The sequence below is a fragment of the Alligator sinensis genome, unplaced genomic scaffold, assembly GCF_000455745.1.
Source record: "Alligator sinensis unplaced genomic scaffold, ASM45574v1 scaffold313_1, whole genome shotgun sequence".
Taxonomy (NCBI): Eukaryota; Metazoa; Chordata; order Crocodylia; family Alligatoridae; genus Alligator; species Alligator sinensis.
Genome location: NW_005841939.1, coordinates 2,725,272 through 2,740,517, shown reverse-complemented (window position 1 = coordinate 2,740,517; position 15,246 = coordinate 2,725,272). Strand labels below are relative to the sequence as shown.

Here is a 15,246-nt window from a genome sequence, read left to right as displayed (position 1 = left end):
CCGGGAGAGGGTGCCATTCCTGCTGCTGGATCCACTCCTGCCTTTGGATCCCGCTGGTGCCGGGAGGACCATGAATTTGTTCACATTATGTCTGTGGAGTGGTCAGACAGTAATTGAGCTTGTGCTACTTAATGCAATCTGGAGATACTCCTCCAGCAAAAAGTTGTAACTTTGCAACAATACAAACACTTTGCGCCATGTCTGACTGGTCAAACATGGGGAGGCTCACATTTTAAGTGCTGGTAGCCCTCTGGCTACACATAGCAACAGTGCTACCCCATTAGTCCAGTCGTTAGAAAGTTACCATCTTTTCTCTGAGAAATGCGAATCTATATCTTCCACCTTCAAGGTGACTGTTCAAACCATTATATTATAGAATATTTTTGAACTCCAGTTTCTTCTGCTGAAGTGGTTTTGCATTGTCTGAAATGCTCAAATACTGAGAGCATGAGAATGACTCTATAACCTCCTTGTCAGGCATTCACTTAAGGAATCCAATGAATATCTGATTAGTTATACAAAGTTAACATCTTCAGCTGAAAGAGACTTATTTGAGAGGGAGAAAGAGCTCTCACAGGAGAGGGAAGGTGGGAGAGATGAGTCCAAATCCCCTCATCAGACAGAGGAGGCAATTGAAAGTAGGTGAGTGTCTGACCCACTGGACTGCTGCATCAAAAAGGCACATATTCTCACCTTGCTTTTAAATAGGACCAAAACCCTCCCACTTTCTGAAAGGAAGGGCTTAGGTGCCTAAGTCCAGGAAGGGGTTCAGGACTGCGAATTCCAAGCAGACAGACACTCATCTGAGACTGACAGATACCAAACTCCCCCAGAGATGTTGGGCTTCCCCCACACCTCTCTTTTTGGCATTTTACACCTGGTAGTATAGACAGCTACCTGTTCAACATGCCGGCCCCTGCAAATTCCACTCTTTGACGCTTTACTCTCCCTGGGAATTATATAGGGTAGCCTAGGCATCTTGCTCAGGGTTGTAAATCCCACTTGAGAGCAAAAGGCATAAGAACTGCTATTTACTGGGCTAGACCAGGAGTCAGCAACCTACAGCCTGTGGGCTAGAACTAGCCTACAAAGCCAGGGCTTTTGCAGCTTGTCTGTGGCAAGAGAGTTTAAACCGTGCGATGGCCAGGTGATATGAAGAAGTAACAGCAGTCAGGCCAAAGGGCTGGCCCACCTGGGACTGAGCTGGGTAATTTCAGACCTCCACTGAAGCTTGAATGACCCCTGGGTTAGACCATCTAGTCCAATAGCCTGTTTTACACAGTGATGAGGCACCAAAAATTAGGCACTACAATACTGTGTGTGAACCAAGCCCTTAGTCTCAACTCTCTGGTTCTATGAATCAAAAATATATTTCCAAGACTGTGTGCTAAAACAAACTTTTATAAAGGTATGTTACTTACTTGTAGGCATAAAGCTGTGGGTAATGAAGAAACACAAAGCTAACTATCAAAAGCTCCACGTCAAAGAGAAAGAAAGAAAGAGAGAGAGAGAGAGAGAGATAAATGTGCAGAGGTGAATACAATTCTGTATAATGACATATCTGTGATTTTTTTTCCCTTTGAGAGATTTTTGATCTTGGAGGAAAGGAAAAATCAAGGTTCATTAAAGGAGAAATTAATAAAATTTAGAGCAAAGCAGTGCTTTCAGATCATTTATGTAAAACTAAAAACTAGGGAGTCATCTAAACATAGTCATCTAATGTGACCAAAATAGATGTAAAACAAACAAAAAATCTTATATGAGACAACTCATAAAGGAATTTTTTTGTTTTAGTAGGATTTTTTGCATTAGTAGGAGCATTGCCAACAGACTGAGGGAAGTGATTCTTTCCCTCTATTCAGCACTGGTGAGGCCACACCTGGAGTACTGTGTCCAGTTTTGGGCCCCCCACTACAGAAAAGATGTAGACAAATTGGAGAGTCCAGTGGAGGCCAATAAAAATGGTTAGGGGGCTGGAGCACATGACTTCTGAGGAGAGGTTTAGGGAACCAGGCTTATTTAGCCTGGAGAAGACAAGACCGAGGAGGGATTTAATAGCAGCTTTCAACTACCTGAAGGGTGATTCCAAAGATGATGGAGCTAGACTGTTCTCTGTGATGGCAGATGACAGAACAAGGAGCAATGGTCTCAAATTGCAGCAGGCGAAGTTTAGGTTAGATATTAGGAAGAACTTTCTCACTAGGAGGGTAGTAAAGCACTGGAACAGGTTACCCAGAGAGGTGGTGGAATCTCCATCCTTGGAGGTTTTTAAGACCCGGTTATACAATGCCTTGGGTAGGATGGTATAGTTGGAAATGGTCCTGCTTTGAGCAGAGGGCTGGACTAGATGACCTCCAGAAGTCCCTTCCAACTCTAATTTGCTATGATTCTAACTCTAGTGTAACTCTGGTTCCAGTCCCAGACACTTTTTGTGCATGTGCCCTAGCGTATAAGCATATCCTTGGTGCAAACGTGCAGGTCTCACTCTTTAACCTAATTGACTATTCTTTAAAAACAAAAAAAAAGGCAATGGTAATGTTTGCTTAAGTATAAAGGCCAAAAGCCCAAAGGAAAACTGCATTTATTTAAACCCCAGTACACAGAAATTAATCAATTTGTAGAGAACTTTGCTGCACCTGCCTTCATTATACATGAGAGAGATAGTTTGGGTGGTCATGTTAGTTTGCAGTCAGTCAGAAGTCAGGGTAGATATGCACCATTTTAAGCTAACTAAATAAGATAAATATATAGAGAGAGCACAAGCTTTCGTAAACCCAAATTCACTTCATCAGATGTTGTGAAAGGACAGGATAGAGCAGAGTATGAAGTGAAGGAAGTAATTAGAATAGGTGAGAACATGGTAGGGAGGGAATTGATTGGGGGGAGGGAAGTGCTGTGAGAGGCATGCAAGCAAAAAACCCGTAGGAACCTAAAGGGGTCATAAAAGCTAATCCAAGCAATGGGATAAGAATCCATAATCCCTGTTTAAACCAGATTTAACACAGTCCAGTTTGTGTATAATTTCTTGTTCTGCGATTTCATGCTTAAACTGGTCTTTAATTTTTTAAAATTTAATGAGTCATCCATAAGACTTGTAAGCAAGTGCACCACTAAATAAGCTTTACCTATGCCCTTATAGTCGATTGAGTCTATGGTCCTTTGTTAAAGATTTTTCCAATCATGGTTCCAACTGTTTACACAAGGTTAAGCTGCCAGGAAGAACCATGCTGTTTATCATCTTCCTCATTCCATTGACTGACTTCAGCAGAAGTGAAATGTACAGATTAAATAGAAAGAGATGGTGGTTATTAGTGGACCTGTTTCCAATGTCACAATGACATTAAGTACCTGAGCTGTCACCAACTGTAAATAAAACTACTGGATACAACAGTCATGCATAAGGTAGGTTAATTACAAATTCATTTCTTCAGATACAGTCTCTGCAACAATTTCTAATGATTTAAGATGATATGGAAGAAGTGAAGGGCTGATAAACCACTTATTACCTAAAGGGAAGTACAATACAAGATACTCAACTCTCAGGCTCACAAAGAACAAAGAAACAGTTTTACTTTCAATTCTCCAGAAAATAATTATAGTTCTAAGGTTGGAGAAGAGACAATGTATACTATTCATACTAAAGAAAAGTAAATTTTAAAAAGTGGAAAATTAACTCAGTTGGGACTTCTGATGGAGTATAATCAGAATCTCCATAATGTATTTGCAGGAATAAAGAATTCCTAAATATTGAAAAGCCCTGCAAGGTTACATTTTCAAACAGTGCAGATTAAAGCTCACTGTCCAGAGTAGGGTTTGCAAGATTTCACATACAAATCTTCAGTTATTTCAAATATACTGTTCCCCAAGGAAACTTGTTTTCCTATAGGCAATTCTCCTGTATTGGTTCCTACACAAATTTCACACAGTTTTTTAATATCTTGTTTAATTCTCTTCCTGAAGATTGAATTAGTTTACTCTATTAATCCACGTAGGTATATACAGCAGAAAGAACTGTTGCTTGAATCTGAAATACGTGCCTGATGAAAAGTGTTCTCAAGTAAAGTTTTTAAATAGCGTCAAAATTATACACAGCTCATGCAAATGGATAAAAGGCCAAATCCTTGCCCTCAAGAGTTTGTATTTTAACTCAGATATACCATGGGGCAGCAGTGCAAATGCAAGTTGACATAAAAGGCCAATATTTTCAGAACTATGTATTGTTTGGAAGCCTAATTAAGGAACACTTTAGAAGGGGTTGATTATTACTACTACTCTTACAAAAATCAGGCTTAAGATATCTCAACTAAGGATCCCAAAAATTAAGGCACCCAAGATAACTAGTCACTTTAGAAAACCTGGATCAAGACATACTTAGCAATGAGAAATACAGGAAACTTCATGCATGTTTAGGATTAATATGAAGCTGGATTGAGGACTCTGCTGTGTAATAGTACTGTTAGAGTGATGTTGTAGTTGTGATGGTTTAGGATTTAAGCAAGAGGCAAAAATTTATTTTACTGGATCAACTGCATGGTTGGGACAAAGTTAGCCAACTGTAATTGACAAGTTAGACAACTGTCTAACTTTATCCCAGAATACAGAATACTATATATATAACTCAGAATACAGACCCAAAGATATTACTGACCTTGTACACTTCATCCTCACACACAACAATTTCACTTTTAATAACCAACACTTCCTCCAGACGATGGGAACAGCTATGGGCACCAAAATGGCCCCACAGTATGCCAACCTTTTATGAGCCACCTGGAAGAAGACTTCCTCAAGAACTGCACCATCAAACCCTTGTTATACTTAAGATATATCAATGACATCTTCATAATTTGAACTGAAAACCTACAATCTCTGATTGAGTTCCATCAGAAATTCAAGAATCACCATCCATCCATCCAACTGTTTCTTGAACACTCCAGCACCAACATCTCCTTTTTAGACACGATGATCAGTATCCAGAATGATAAAATACAGACCATGTTATACAAGAAACCCACAGACCAACATACATATCTGCACAGAACCAGCAATCACCCTAACCACACCAAATCCTAGCCTTCAAACAAGCACCAAACCTCACTAACCTCATCACCAGAAGCAAACTTCCTCAAGCCCAGAACACACCAAAAGGATCCAGACCATGCCATGACAAGAAATGCAAAACCTGCCAACACATCTCCACCACCCCCATGATTACTACACCCCACAACAGAGCCATCAGCATTCCTGGATCTTAGAGCTGCACCTCCAGAAATGTAATATATCTCATCCAGTGCACCAAATGCCCTGATGGAAAATACGTAGGAGAGAACAAACAACAACTGCACACCAGAATGAATACACAACGGAAATCTATCAAAGACAGGAATACCCAATTACCTGTGGGGGCACATTTCTCACAAGAAAACCACTCTCTCTCCAATCTCTCAGTCCTGATCCTCAAAGGAAACTTACACAACACTTCCCAGAGATGAGCATATGAACTCCACTTCATCAACCTCCTGGATACTAAAAATCACAGACTAAATATAGACATCAGATTTATGACATGTTCTAACCTGCCTGACATCTGACTCCCCAGGTAGCTCTTCACTATTCATCCCCCTTCTCTCTCTCCACATCCCCCTTACCCCCCAACCTGTCTCTCACCCATTGACTCCTAAATCTACATGTTCACTGACTACCTGTCTTGTATGCATACCAGCCCAGCCTCTGGCTTCTTTACTTTTCATTCCATCCAGGAAGAGCACACACCAACTGCAGAAACTTCCTTAGCCTGATGAAGGGTTTTTGAAGCTGAAAGCTTGCTTAATAATTGTTTTCCAACTATTGAAGTTGGTCTAGTAAAAGATATCAGATTCACCCAAAGAACCTTGTCTGCCTATGTCCTTAGACCAACACAGCTACAACCTACACCCTTGTAACTTTATCCCAGTCATGCAGTTGGTCCTCCCAAAATCCTTGCCTCTCTGTATAAGTAGGGTTTCCCCCCAAACCCCCACAATGTATCACAAGCATCTTTAAAATAATTTTCTACTCTGAAAACTATATCAATATGCTATCTTATTCAGTGGATCTGAATTTAAATGTAATTATATTGGTGCTGGTGACAAAAAATATTTTTTTACTGGATTTTGACTCCTGTTAGCAATATAAAATCAGTACACCCAAGATCTCAACTCAGCAAAGCAAGTAAATGTTTTACTGGACTTCAGTGAGACATAACACATACTAAAATGCTTTGTTGAATTAAGGCCTTAAGAACATGCCTTTAGGGGCAAAGAGCACTATGTTAGTTCAGCTGAGCTATTTTAACATGACTGAAAACACTTCTTAGGGAACACCTACACTAAGCAAAAAATGGGTATTTTTAGCAGATGTTAGCTAATGTTTAGGTGAGGGTGTTAAGGAGTCTGAGTTTCTTTAAATTACAAGGTCATAATACTAAAAATATGTAAAACAGGATGCATCAGAAAGGAGTTCTAGCAACCATGGAAGTAGTGTTAGCTACACTGTCTTTGAATGAATTGAAATTTAACAAGGACACGTGCTTAGCTCTGCACAAGGACACGATAATTGTATGCAAAAATACAGACTGGGGAGTGACTGGCTAGGCTGCAGTACCACAGAGAAGGGCTTGTGGGTTACAGTGGGTTGTATGCTGAATATGAGCGTGCTCCTGTTGCAAAATAAGTCAACAGCATACTGAGTTATAGTAACACGAGTGATTCCTGTATTCTATTTGGCATTGGTGAGACCTCACTTGGAGTACTGTGTCCAGTGTTGGATCTTCCATTCCAATAAAGATGTGGACAGACTGGAATGAGTCCAGTGGAGACTGACAAAAAACGCTTAGAGGGCTGGAAAACATGACTTTTGATGAAAGATAGTCTTTTTCTGTGGCTGTAGGGGACAGGTCTAGGGGCAGTGGCCTCGAACTATAGCAGAGAAAATTTAGGTTGCAGATTGGAAGAACTTAGGCTAAGAGGTCAAGCATTGGAAAAGGCTACCTAAAGAGGCTGTGGAATCTCCATCCCTGGAAAATTTTAAGAGCAGGTTAGACAGACAATTGACCAGGATGGTTTAGTGAGGGATGATCCTGTGAGCAGGCAGCTGGACTAAATGATCTCATGAGGTCCCTTCCAGCCCTACCTTCCTATGATGCTATAAATCAGGGGTGGGCAAAATATGGCCCGCGGGCCAGATCTGGCCCACAAGGCCATTCTATCAGGCCCGTGGGGCCCCTAAAAAATTTAGAAAATGTATATTTATCTGCTCCTGGCTGCCTGTCAAAGATGACAGGAGCCAGGGGCATTAGGACCCACCAGCAGGGTCGGCCTGGCCCTGCCCCACCCCAACTGGAAGTCTTTGCCTGCCCTGGCTTTCACTGCTTCCCTGCATGTTGCTCCTGCTCCAGCACCACGTGGACCCCAGGCTGCACCAGTACCCTGGGCCAGAAGCAGGAGTATGTGTGTGTGTGTGTGTATGTGTGTGTCCCTGCAATGAGGGAGGGGGTGCGGGGGAGAGAGAGAGAGAGAGAGTGTGTAAGAGAGACTGTGTGTGTGTGTGTGTGTGTGTGTGTGCGCGCGCGCGCAGCAGGAGGAGAGGGATCTGTGGGCGTGTGTGTGTGGGTCCATGATTTTGTGTGTGTGTGTGTGTGTGGGGGAGAGACTCTGTGTGTGATGGTAGGGCGAGTCCCACATGAATACCCCACCATACACATGCACCCACACCCACCCTCGCACTGCCATACATGCAGACCCCCACACCCCTTCACACATCCCAGCCACCCTCCTGCTCCACACCCTCCACAAACCCCATACCCCCACACCCACATACACACCCGCATGCTACCTCACCCCACATACCCACACACCCACAGACCCCCACAAACCTATACCCACCCTACAATAAAGAAGCATGAAACTTCATTTTAAGCTACTGTAATATCACCTCTGTGAACACTACACAAACACATGCAAATCAGGACAAAAGTATTTTTTGAAATCAAATTAATGAATGTTGCAGATATTCAATTTTTTGAATATAATTTGGTATTTTTCTGGTTCTGAGATGGCAAAACCCCTTGCTGAAAGGAGTATTTCTGGGGGGCAAGGGGAGGGACTTTTGGTGGCAAAGGTCAGGGGCTAGGGGGTAGGACTTCCAGTCACAAGATGGTGACCGGGGGTAGGGCACCTGTCATGGGGCAGGGCTACCCATGCAGCCCTCAACAGCTCACCAAAACTCAGTAAGCGGCTCTCTGCCTGAAATAATTGCCCGCCCCTGTTATAAATACTTCCCTTCATTGGCAATGTGAAGGGGGTGCATGCGGGTGCACATGCACCCCCTGAGAATGCACCCACTGACACTGCCGCCGGTGCCTGTAGGAGGTCACTGCTCACCCTGCCCCACCACCGATGCTGCCGGCAGTGTCTGTGGGTGGTCCCCAACTGCTGCTGGCCACCACCAACACTGCCGGCAGCATTTGCAGGTGGTTGCCGACCGTTGGTTGGTGCTCACCACCCTCCTCACCCTCCACCGCTGACACTGCTGTGGCCGCCTGTGGGAACTCCCCACTTGGCCAGGTCCCCGCCGACAGCACCATGGCTGGCTGAGGGAGCTCCCTGCTGCCACACCCCCGACACACCGCCTGCAGGCGGTCGCTGTGCCCCCTGAGCCTCCAGGGGTATGCAGCATTCATGCTTTCCTTTGCTCCACCCAGTACAGGAACTGAGAGAGTGCAGAAAGACATCACATTTGAAGCACAGGGTCTCCAGTTTCCTTGTTCTGACCAGGGAGTGCTCTGAGAGAAGAGAAGCAGAGCAACAGAAGAGCACCCACTGACATTGGCCCCGCTTCTCCCCTCTCTTCTAATGGGAATGGGGAGCAGAGTCACATCTCCAGAAGACGGAGGATGCAGAGCCGCACTGACAGTCTATTTTGCTCCCCCTGCCTTATGGGCTGAAGAGGGAGCAGAGCTGCAGTTGGCTGCAGCCCCCTGTTGCTGTGTCCACAAAGCATACTTTCAAAAGATGATGTGGAAAAAGTGGCACAGGAGTGATACATTTGTTTTAAAGACCCAAATAAGAATGTATGATATAAATAAAAGGCAACATCTAAATGACCAGCACACCAAGGAAAGAATGCTAAAAGGAAGAAATTTAGGGCAGAAAGGGAACAAAGTGAAGATGCTTAAAGGAGGGGAGAGAAGAAAACATAACAAATTTAAATTGGAAATTGAAATATGGGGAACAAGAACTAGAAACTCATATTAAACTGTTTTTATCTACATATTTAGTGTGTGGATATCCAAGTTTAGAATTGGGTTTTTTTTTTAATATTTGTTTTTTTCTGTGCATTCAGTATCAATGATTCATTAGGGAATTGTGTGCTATTTTTTCAGTGAATCATTTGGTTACTGAAAACAGGTTTCAGACAGGCATGATTTTGTGAATAGTTTTGGCCAAATACATGAAAATGGAAATATGAAAATATGAAAAATGGAAAATACACATTAGTTCACAAAATGGTTGGTGTAGTGTGGAAGGCAAGGGTCAAGTCCCCTTTTAGCCTGATTCCCATCATCCTGGAGACTGTCCTCATCATTGGTTTGTAGTGTTCTGGGTGAGAGTCTCTAATTGAAACTGTTCCACTTTATATAAATAATCATAAAGCCAGAAAAACAGAATGCTTCTACCTTTGTGCTTGGTGCACTCATTTTGTAGTTGAAAATGCAACCTCAGATCCCAGCTCCAATTCAGGGATAGAGGAGATTTCAAAAGCCAGTCTCCCATTTATCTGGTGAACACCCTGACCTCTGCCTTATGAAAGGGAGAAAAACCTGTTTTGTGAGTGGTGCCTGTGTCCCCCTGTAAATACATTCCTTCATTTTCCAAGCTTTTATTTAAAATGCTTTAAATTAAAACAAAACATGTCATATTGAACAACAGGTTTAGGTTGGCATAAAACAAATTGTCAGGAATTTGCTTGGGAGGCAGGGAGCAAAAAGAATTAAAAATTTGCATTTTCGAGTTTACACATACAATTTTTTTTTCTATTTCTGGTTTAGTTGCCACCCCCTCAGATCCTACTGTTCACACAGTCTTAATTCACTACAGTCATATTTCTCTGCTGTTCATGTGGTCTTTTCACAAGGAAACACGAGGATTATTATTTTAGGAGACAGGAAGAGATTACTATGAAGACAAAAAAGAAAACAGGGACACCTGTATTTGGGGACAGATACAGCACTTAATCTAATGATACTTGTAGCTGTTTTTTGTTCAAACAGACAAACTTTCAGATTGACAACACCTCTTAAGATATGTAGAAAGAAAAATAATCGAACTGACAAACTCCATAAGACAGATATTACTAGGATCCTTTGTGGGGTCTCCTCCTTCCCCTTTGTTCCCCACTTTTAGACTGTACCAACCAGCAGTGCCCAGGCACCACTATTTAGTACAGTAGTCACTAAATTATAAGATATCACCTGTATATGAACTCTGAAGACAGGGAATGCAGTTACAGTATTTGGTGAATTTGTTAACAGAATAGGTACTGTTCTGAGCTACCTTCTTTAAACTGTGTCCTGAAAGCAGTTTTTGTATTGTACAAAGTAAATCAATTTTTAGGATCACTGGCTGATATACAGTTTGTTATACAAACTATTTTACCTGCTTCTATTTCCAGTATTAGAGTATGTTTTAAGCAAGGAACAAAAAACAGACAACAAAACTTATTTATTTCCCCATAAACTATTTTACCAGATCATTAGATGTTTAGTTTAAAGAAAGAAGCCAGAATAATCCTTGTTACAACATGCAAAACAACACTGAGAAAGTGAAGCTTCCACACAACTGAAATTAGACGTACAGCCAGTTTACAAGCTCATTTGTCTCTCTCAAAAAACGTTCAAAAACAAAAACAAACAACAATAATCACTAAAAAATCTTAATAACCCCCAAAGTGGATCTAAGTCCTATATTTTCCTTAGGTTCCTGGCAGAGACTACAACAAACAAAACATCAAGTGATCATGCAGAAATCAAGAAAATCAGGGAATATTTAAACTTCACAAGGCTGAGAATGAGAAAAAATATTTCTTTGAAGTAAAAAGTTCTGAACGTGGATAACAATTAAAGGATATCCTTCTGCTCACACAGGTATATACGAAAGGCACAAAACAAAACAGCAGGCACAGCAGAAAAGACATGCCTGTTCTCATTGCCTCTACCCCAGAGCTAGTTATTTCTCCATACTAAAACTTATTCCCCTTCTGCCAACAGCAGTTTTTAAAGGCGGACTCTTCACATGAAACAGAGGTCAAAGTGATTAAATGAACTTGAAAATATTAAATTAACCATATATTAACCCAAAAAGGTTTAAAAAGAAGGAAAAAGAAAGGATATTGTTTGCCTTACCATGATGATGATAATCCTGTTTTTGCTTTTTACAAAGGAATAAACAGACTATGAGATCTGAGATGCAGTCATGTGTGCATTAACCAAAAAAAAAAAGCTTTACTCTCCTGTGATCTTCCCACACACTAACTCCTTCTTGTTCTTTGTTTTCGGAGTGTTCAGTTTAAGAAATAAAACATCCGAGTCAAGTAGTATCTAAGCTCAACCTTTCTTACTGATTTGTCATCTGGCAGGTAGAAAATGACAAAGTGAAACATTCAATTACAGGCAATGACACATGGCTTTGAAAGGGTTAAAGAGGTGAGTCCTTTAGTAGGTGTAACACAAAAAAAGACAAAAACTACAGAGGCAGAGTTTGGCAGATGCCTTGCATGCATTAATTATCATGTGCAATCCAAAAATATAGATGTGCAATAAGGAGGGGGAAAAGTCATATGGATCAATCAGCTCGTATCAACTTAATATGATCTGCATTGAAGGTGATTTTAAAAAATGTTACAATTTATACCTTTATTCAGCAAAAGATTGTTCCAGACTCACATCCATATCTATTCAGCTCTCTGAATACATGTCAACTCTGTACTTTTTTCTTGATCCCATTGAAAACACAAAATAATAATAATTTTAAAAAAAATGAAAAAAGTGCAAAACACAAGAAGCCAGAAGTTTGAAAGAAAGGATTGTGCAAAATAACGCCCCCCGAACCAAGTTTGAAAGAAAGGATTGTGCAAAATAACCCCCCCCCCCCAGGATATGGGAAATATTTCAAATCCACTGAATTAAAATATTTCAGAAATATAGAAATGTAGAAAAATAGCTGTTACATTAATTGTTGTATTTAACAGCTTCCTATCCTTAAGCAATAAAAGAGACAATCTGATAGTGCCCTTACAGCACTCTTGCATTCAACAAGAGAATCAATATCTATATATATCAATGCATTCAATATCTATATTCACTAATTACATTCACTCTAAAGACTGCAGTGAAATGCAGAACCACTTTTGATCATAAAAGTAAAAAAAAAATTAAATCAAATGTCTCTAATTTACTACATGAAACAGCCACATACAATCCTTGACTTGTCTGGCAGTGGGGGAAAAGTAACAAAAGCATACCTGCTGAATATTTCACTAGTCTCAGGTCTCACACACCTTAAGACATGCTTATTAAATATAACCCATGTCCCATATATATCTGGATGCAAACTGGATGTGATTTGGACCAGGGCGTGGAGAGCACCCTTTCCAAGTTCGCTGGTGATACCAAGTTATGGGGCAAAGTTAGTACACTGGAGAGCAGGGAGCAGATTCAGGCTGACCTGGACAGGTTGGATCAACGGGCAGAGGGAAATAGGATGCAAATTAATAAAGATAAATGTAAGGTACTCCACCTGGGAAGGAGGAACCCCCAGTACACCTATAGGTTGGGGAGTGTCCTTCTCAGCAGCTCGGAGGCAGAGAGGGATCTTGGAGTCATAATTGACTCCAAGATGAACATGAGCCGGCAGTGTAATGAGGCCATCAACAAGGCCAATCGCACCTTGTCGTGCATTAGCAGGTGCATGACTAATAGATCAAAGGAGGTGATGCTCCCCCTCTATGCGACACTGGTCAGGCCACAGTTGGAGTACTGTGTCCAGTTTTGGGCGCCACACTTCAAGAGGGACGCGGGGAATCTGGAGACAGTCCAGAGGAGGGCTACTCGTCTGATTAGTGGCCTTCGTGATAGACCCTACGGGGGAAGGTTGAGAGAGCTGAATCTCTTCAGCCTTCACAGGAGACGGCTGAGGGGAGATCTTGTGGCTGCCTATAAATTTATTAGGGGAGGTCAACAGGGAATAGGGGAAGCACTGTTTACTAAGGTGCCCCAGGGAGTGACTAGGAATAACAGGTATAAACTAGTTGAGTGTGGATTTAGATTAGATATTAGGAAGTAATTTTTCACAGTAAGGGTGGCCAGGATCTGGCTTCCAAGAGAGGTGGTGCTATCACCTAGCTTGGAGATCATAGAATCATAGAAGTAGGGTCAGAAGGGACCTTGCAGATCTTCAGGTCCAACCCCCTGCCTGGGCAGGAAGAAAACTGGGCTCAAATGACCCCAGCCAGGTAGGCATCAAGCCACTTCTTAAAGACCCCCAGGGTAGGAGCCAGCACCACTTCCCTTGGAAGTTGGTTCCAGATCTTCAAGAAGAGGCTAGATAGTCACCTGGCTGGGGCCATCTGACCTCAGTCCTCTTTCCTGCCAGGGGCAGGGGGTCGGACACGATGATCCATTGCTCTCCTGGAGCTGTGGGCCGGCCGCCCTGCCCCCTGCAGCAGGAGCAGGAAGTAAAAGCTGAGTAAGAGAGATGAGGAGAGCCTAAAGAGCCCAGCAGCAATGGCAGCCAGAGTGATAGGGGGAGTGACGGACAGGTAGGAACTCAGTGGCTACACATTAACCCACTGTGGGCTGTACTTGGCCCGTGGGGCCGCCAGTTGGACAGCCCTACTCTACATTACAGTTTGCAGGCCTCCTCACTTTGTTTCAGTAAAGAGGTACAATACTTTGTCACAAGACAGTTAAATAACAATATCATGTTCCATAATACAAGTTAGCCTATATGAAATCATATCATGTTAAATAGTTTTATCATGTAAGCAAGTCTTGAAGTATAAGAAGGGTAATTTAGCCCTATAATAAAAAAAAACCTTCCTAATTCCCTTTATGTGAGCCCCTTTTGTATAATTTTTGGAAGTGGGAAGAGAGGAAAAGAATCATCTTGCAGTGTGAAAGCAGAACATGTCTGTACTAATGAGCAATGGATTTCTTAGGGTGATATATTTTATTGGACCAACTGCATAGTTGGGACAGAGTTAGACAAGCTTTCAATTGCAAGACATTCTTCAACAGGTCTGACATCACTCTTACACTACTAATGAGCTAATCCCACCGACAAAAAATTTCAATCTTAGGACAATTTCTTACATTAGGTTCCTCTCCCTGCCAGAGGCTATAACCAGAAACCATTCAATTTTGTATTTCAATGTTTGAAGCCAGAGTGATGTAGCCCTGTTACAGTATTAAAGTAATAAGAAAAATAGTAAGTTTTATACAAAAACCATCTATATCCCATTAAAAGTAACAGCTAGTCTGAGTCTTTTGAAATTCTTGGGCTCAGGGTAGAATTCCTGGTTATTCCTTATAGGCAGCACTTCTAAAGTGCTGAATCTGTACTTCACTGGAAACTAAACTGCCTGGAATCACTGGTAACTCTCTCTAAATGTTGCAGCTGACCTGTCCTTTCCCCTTTATGTTAAATTCTTGCTGTCAGTGATGCCCTACACTCCTGAAAATATATGATATTTGAGCAGGTCAGGCAACATTTCAGAGGATGTGCAAATATCATGGGGGCACCAGTTTGTTTTCAAAGTAGGCTATAATTAACTTATTATGAGAGAAACAAAAGAAATCCAGAATTTTCATTACCAGAGAGTTACCAAATCCACTGTTAGTAGAACACAATAAAAAGCTATTCAAAACTGAGTAGGTCAATTAAAAATGTACACAAGCAAAATTAAAATCACTATTTATTTGCATTCTGCAGGTTTCTAGTCTACAAGAGTGCTTTAAATATGTAATCCAGATTGATTTTTTTTTACTACGAATTAAATTAAATTGTGGATGATCTATATCGTGACACATTCTGATACACAGACATCGTACAGAATGAAAAATGTTTTGAAATTACCCTGATCTTATGATTGTGTCTAGCCAAATCTCATGGTAAATCTGCTGCTGCTGGTTTTCCATGTGGCAGGGGAAAA

At 41.6% G+C, this 15,246-nt stretch overlaps 1 protein-coding gene across 2 annotated transcripts in view; it reads right to left on the bottom strand.

Annotated features, from left to right (window-relative positions):
- Positions 1–15,246, bottom strand: part of CRYBG1 (crystallin beta-gamma domain containing 1) — a 99,333-nt gene that overhangs the window by 67,381 nt on the left and 16,706 nt on the right. The window contains exon 1 of one of the 2 annotated variants that reach the window (XM_006019810.2): positions 11,441–11,517. The exons of the other annotated variant lie outside the window; for it this stretch is intronic. Within the exon in view, the coding sequence (XP_006019872.1) occupies positions 11,441–11,443 (3 nt within the window). The 5' untranslated portion in view covers positions 11,444–11,517. Of the gene's footprint in view, positions 1–11,440; positions 11,518–15,246 lie in introns of those variants that run through there. 2 annotated transcript variants of the gene reach the window in all.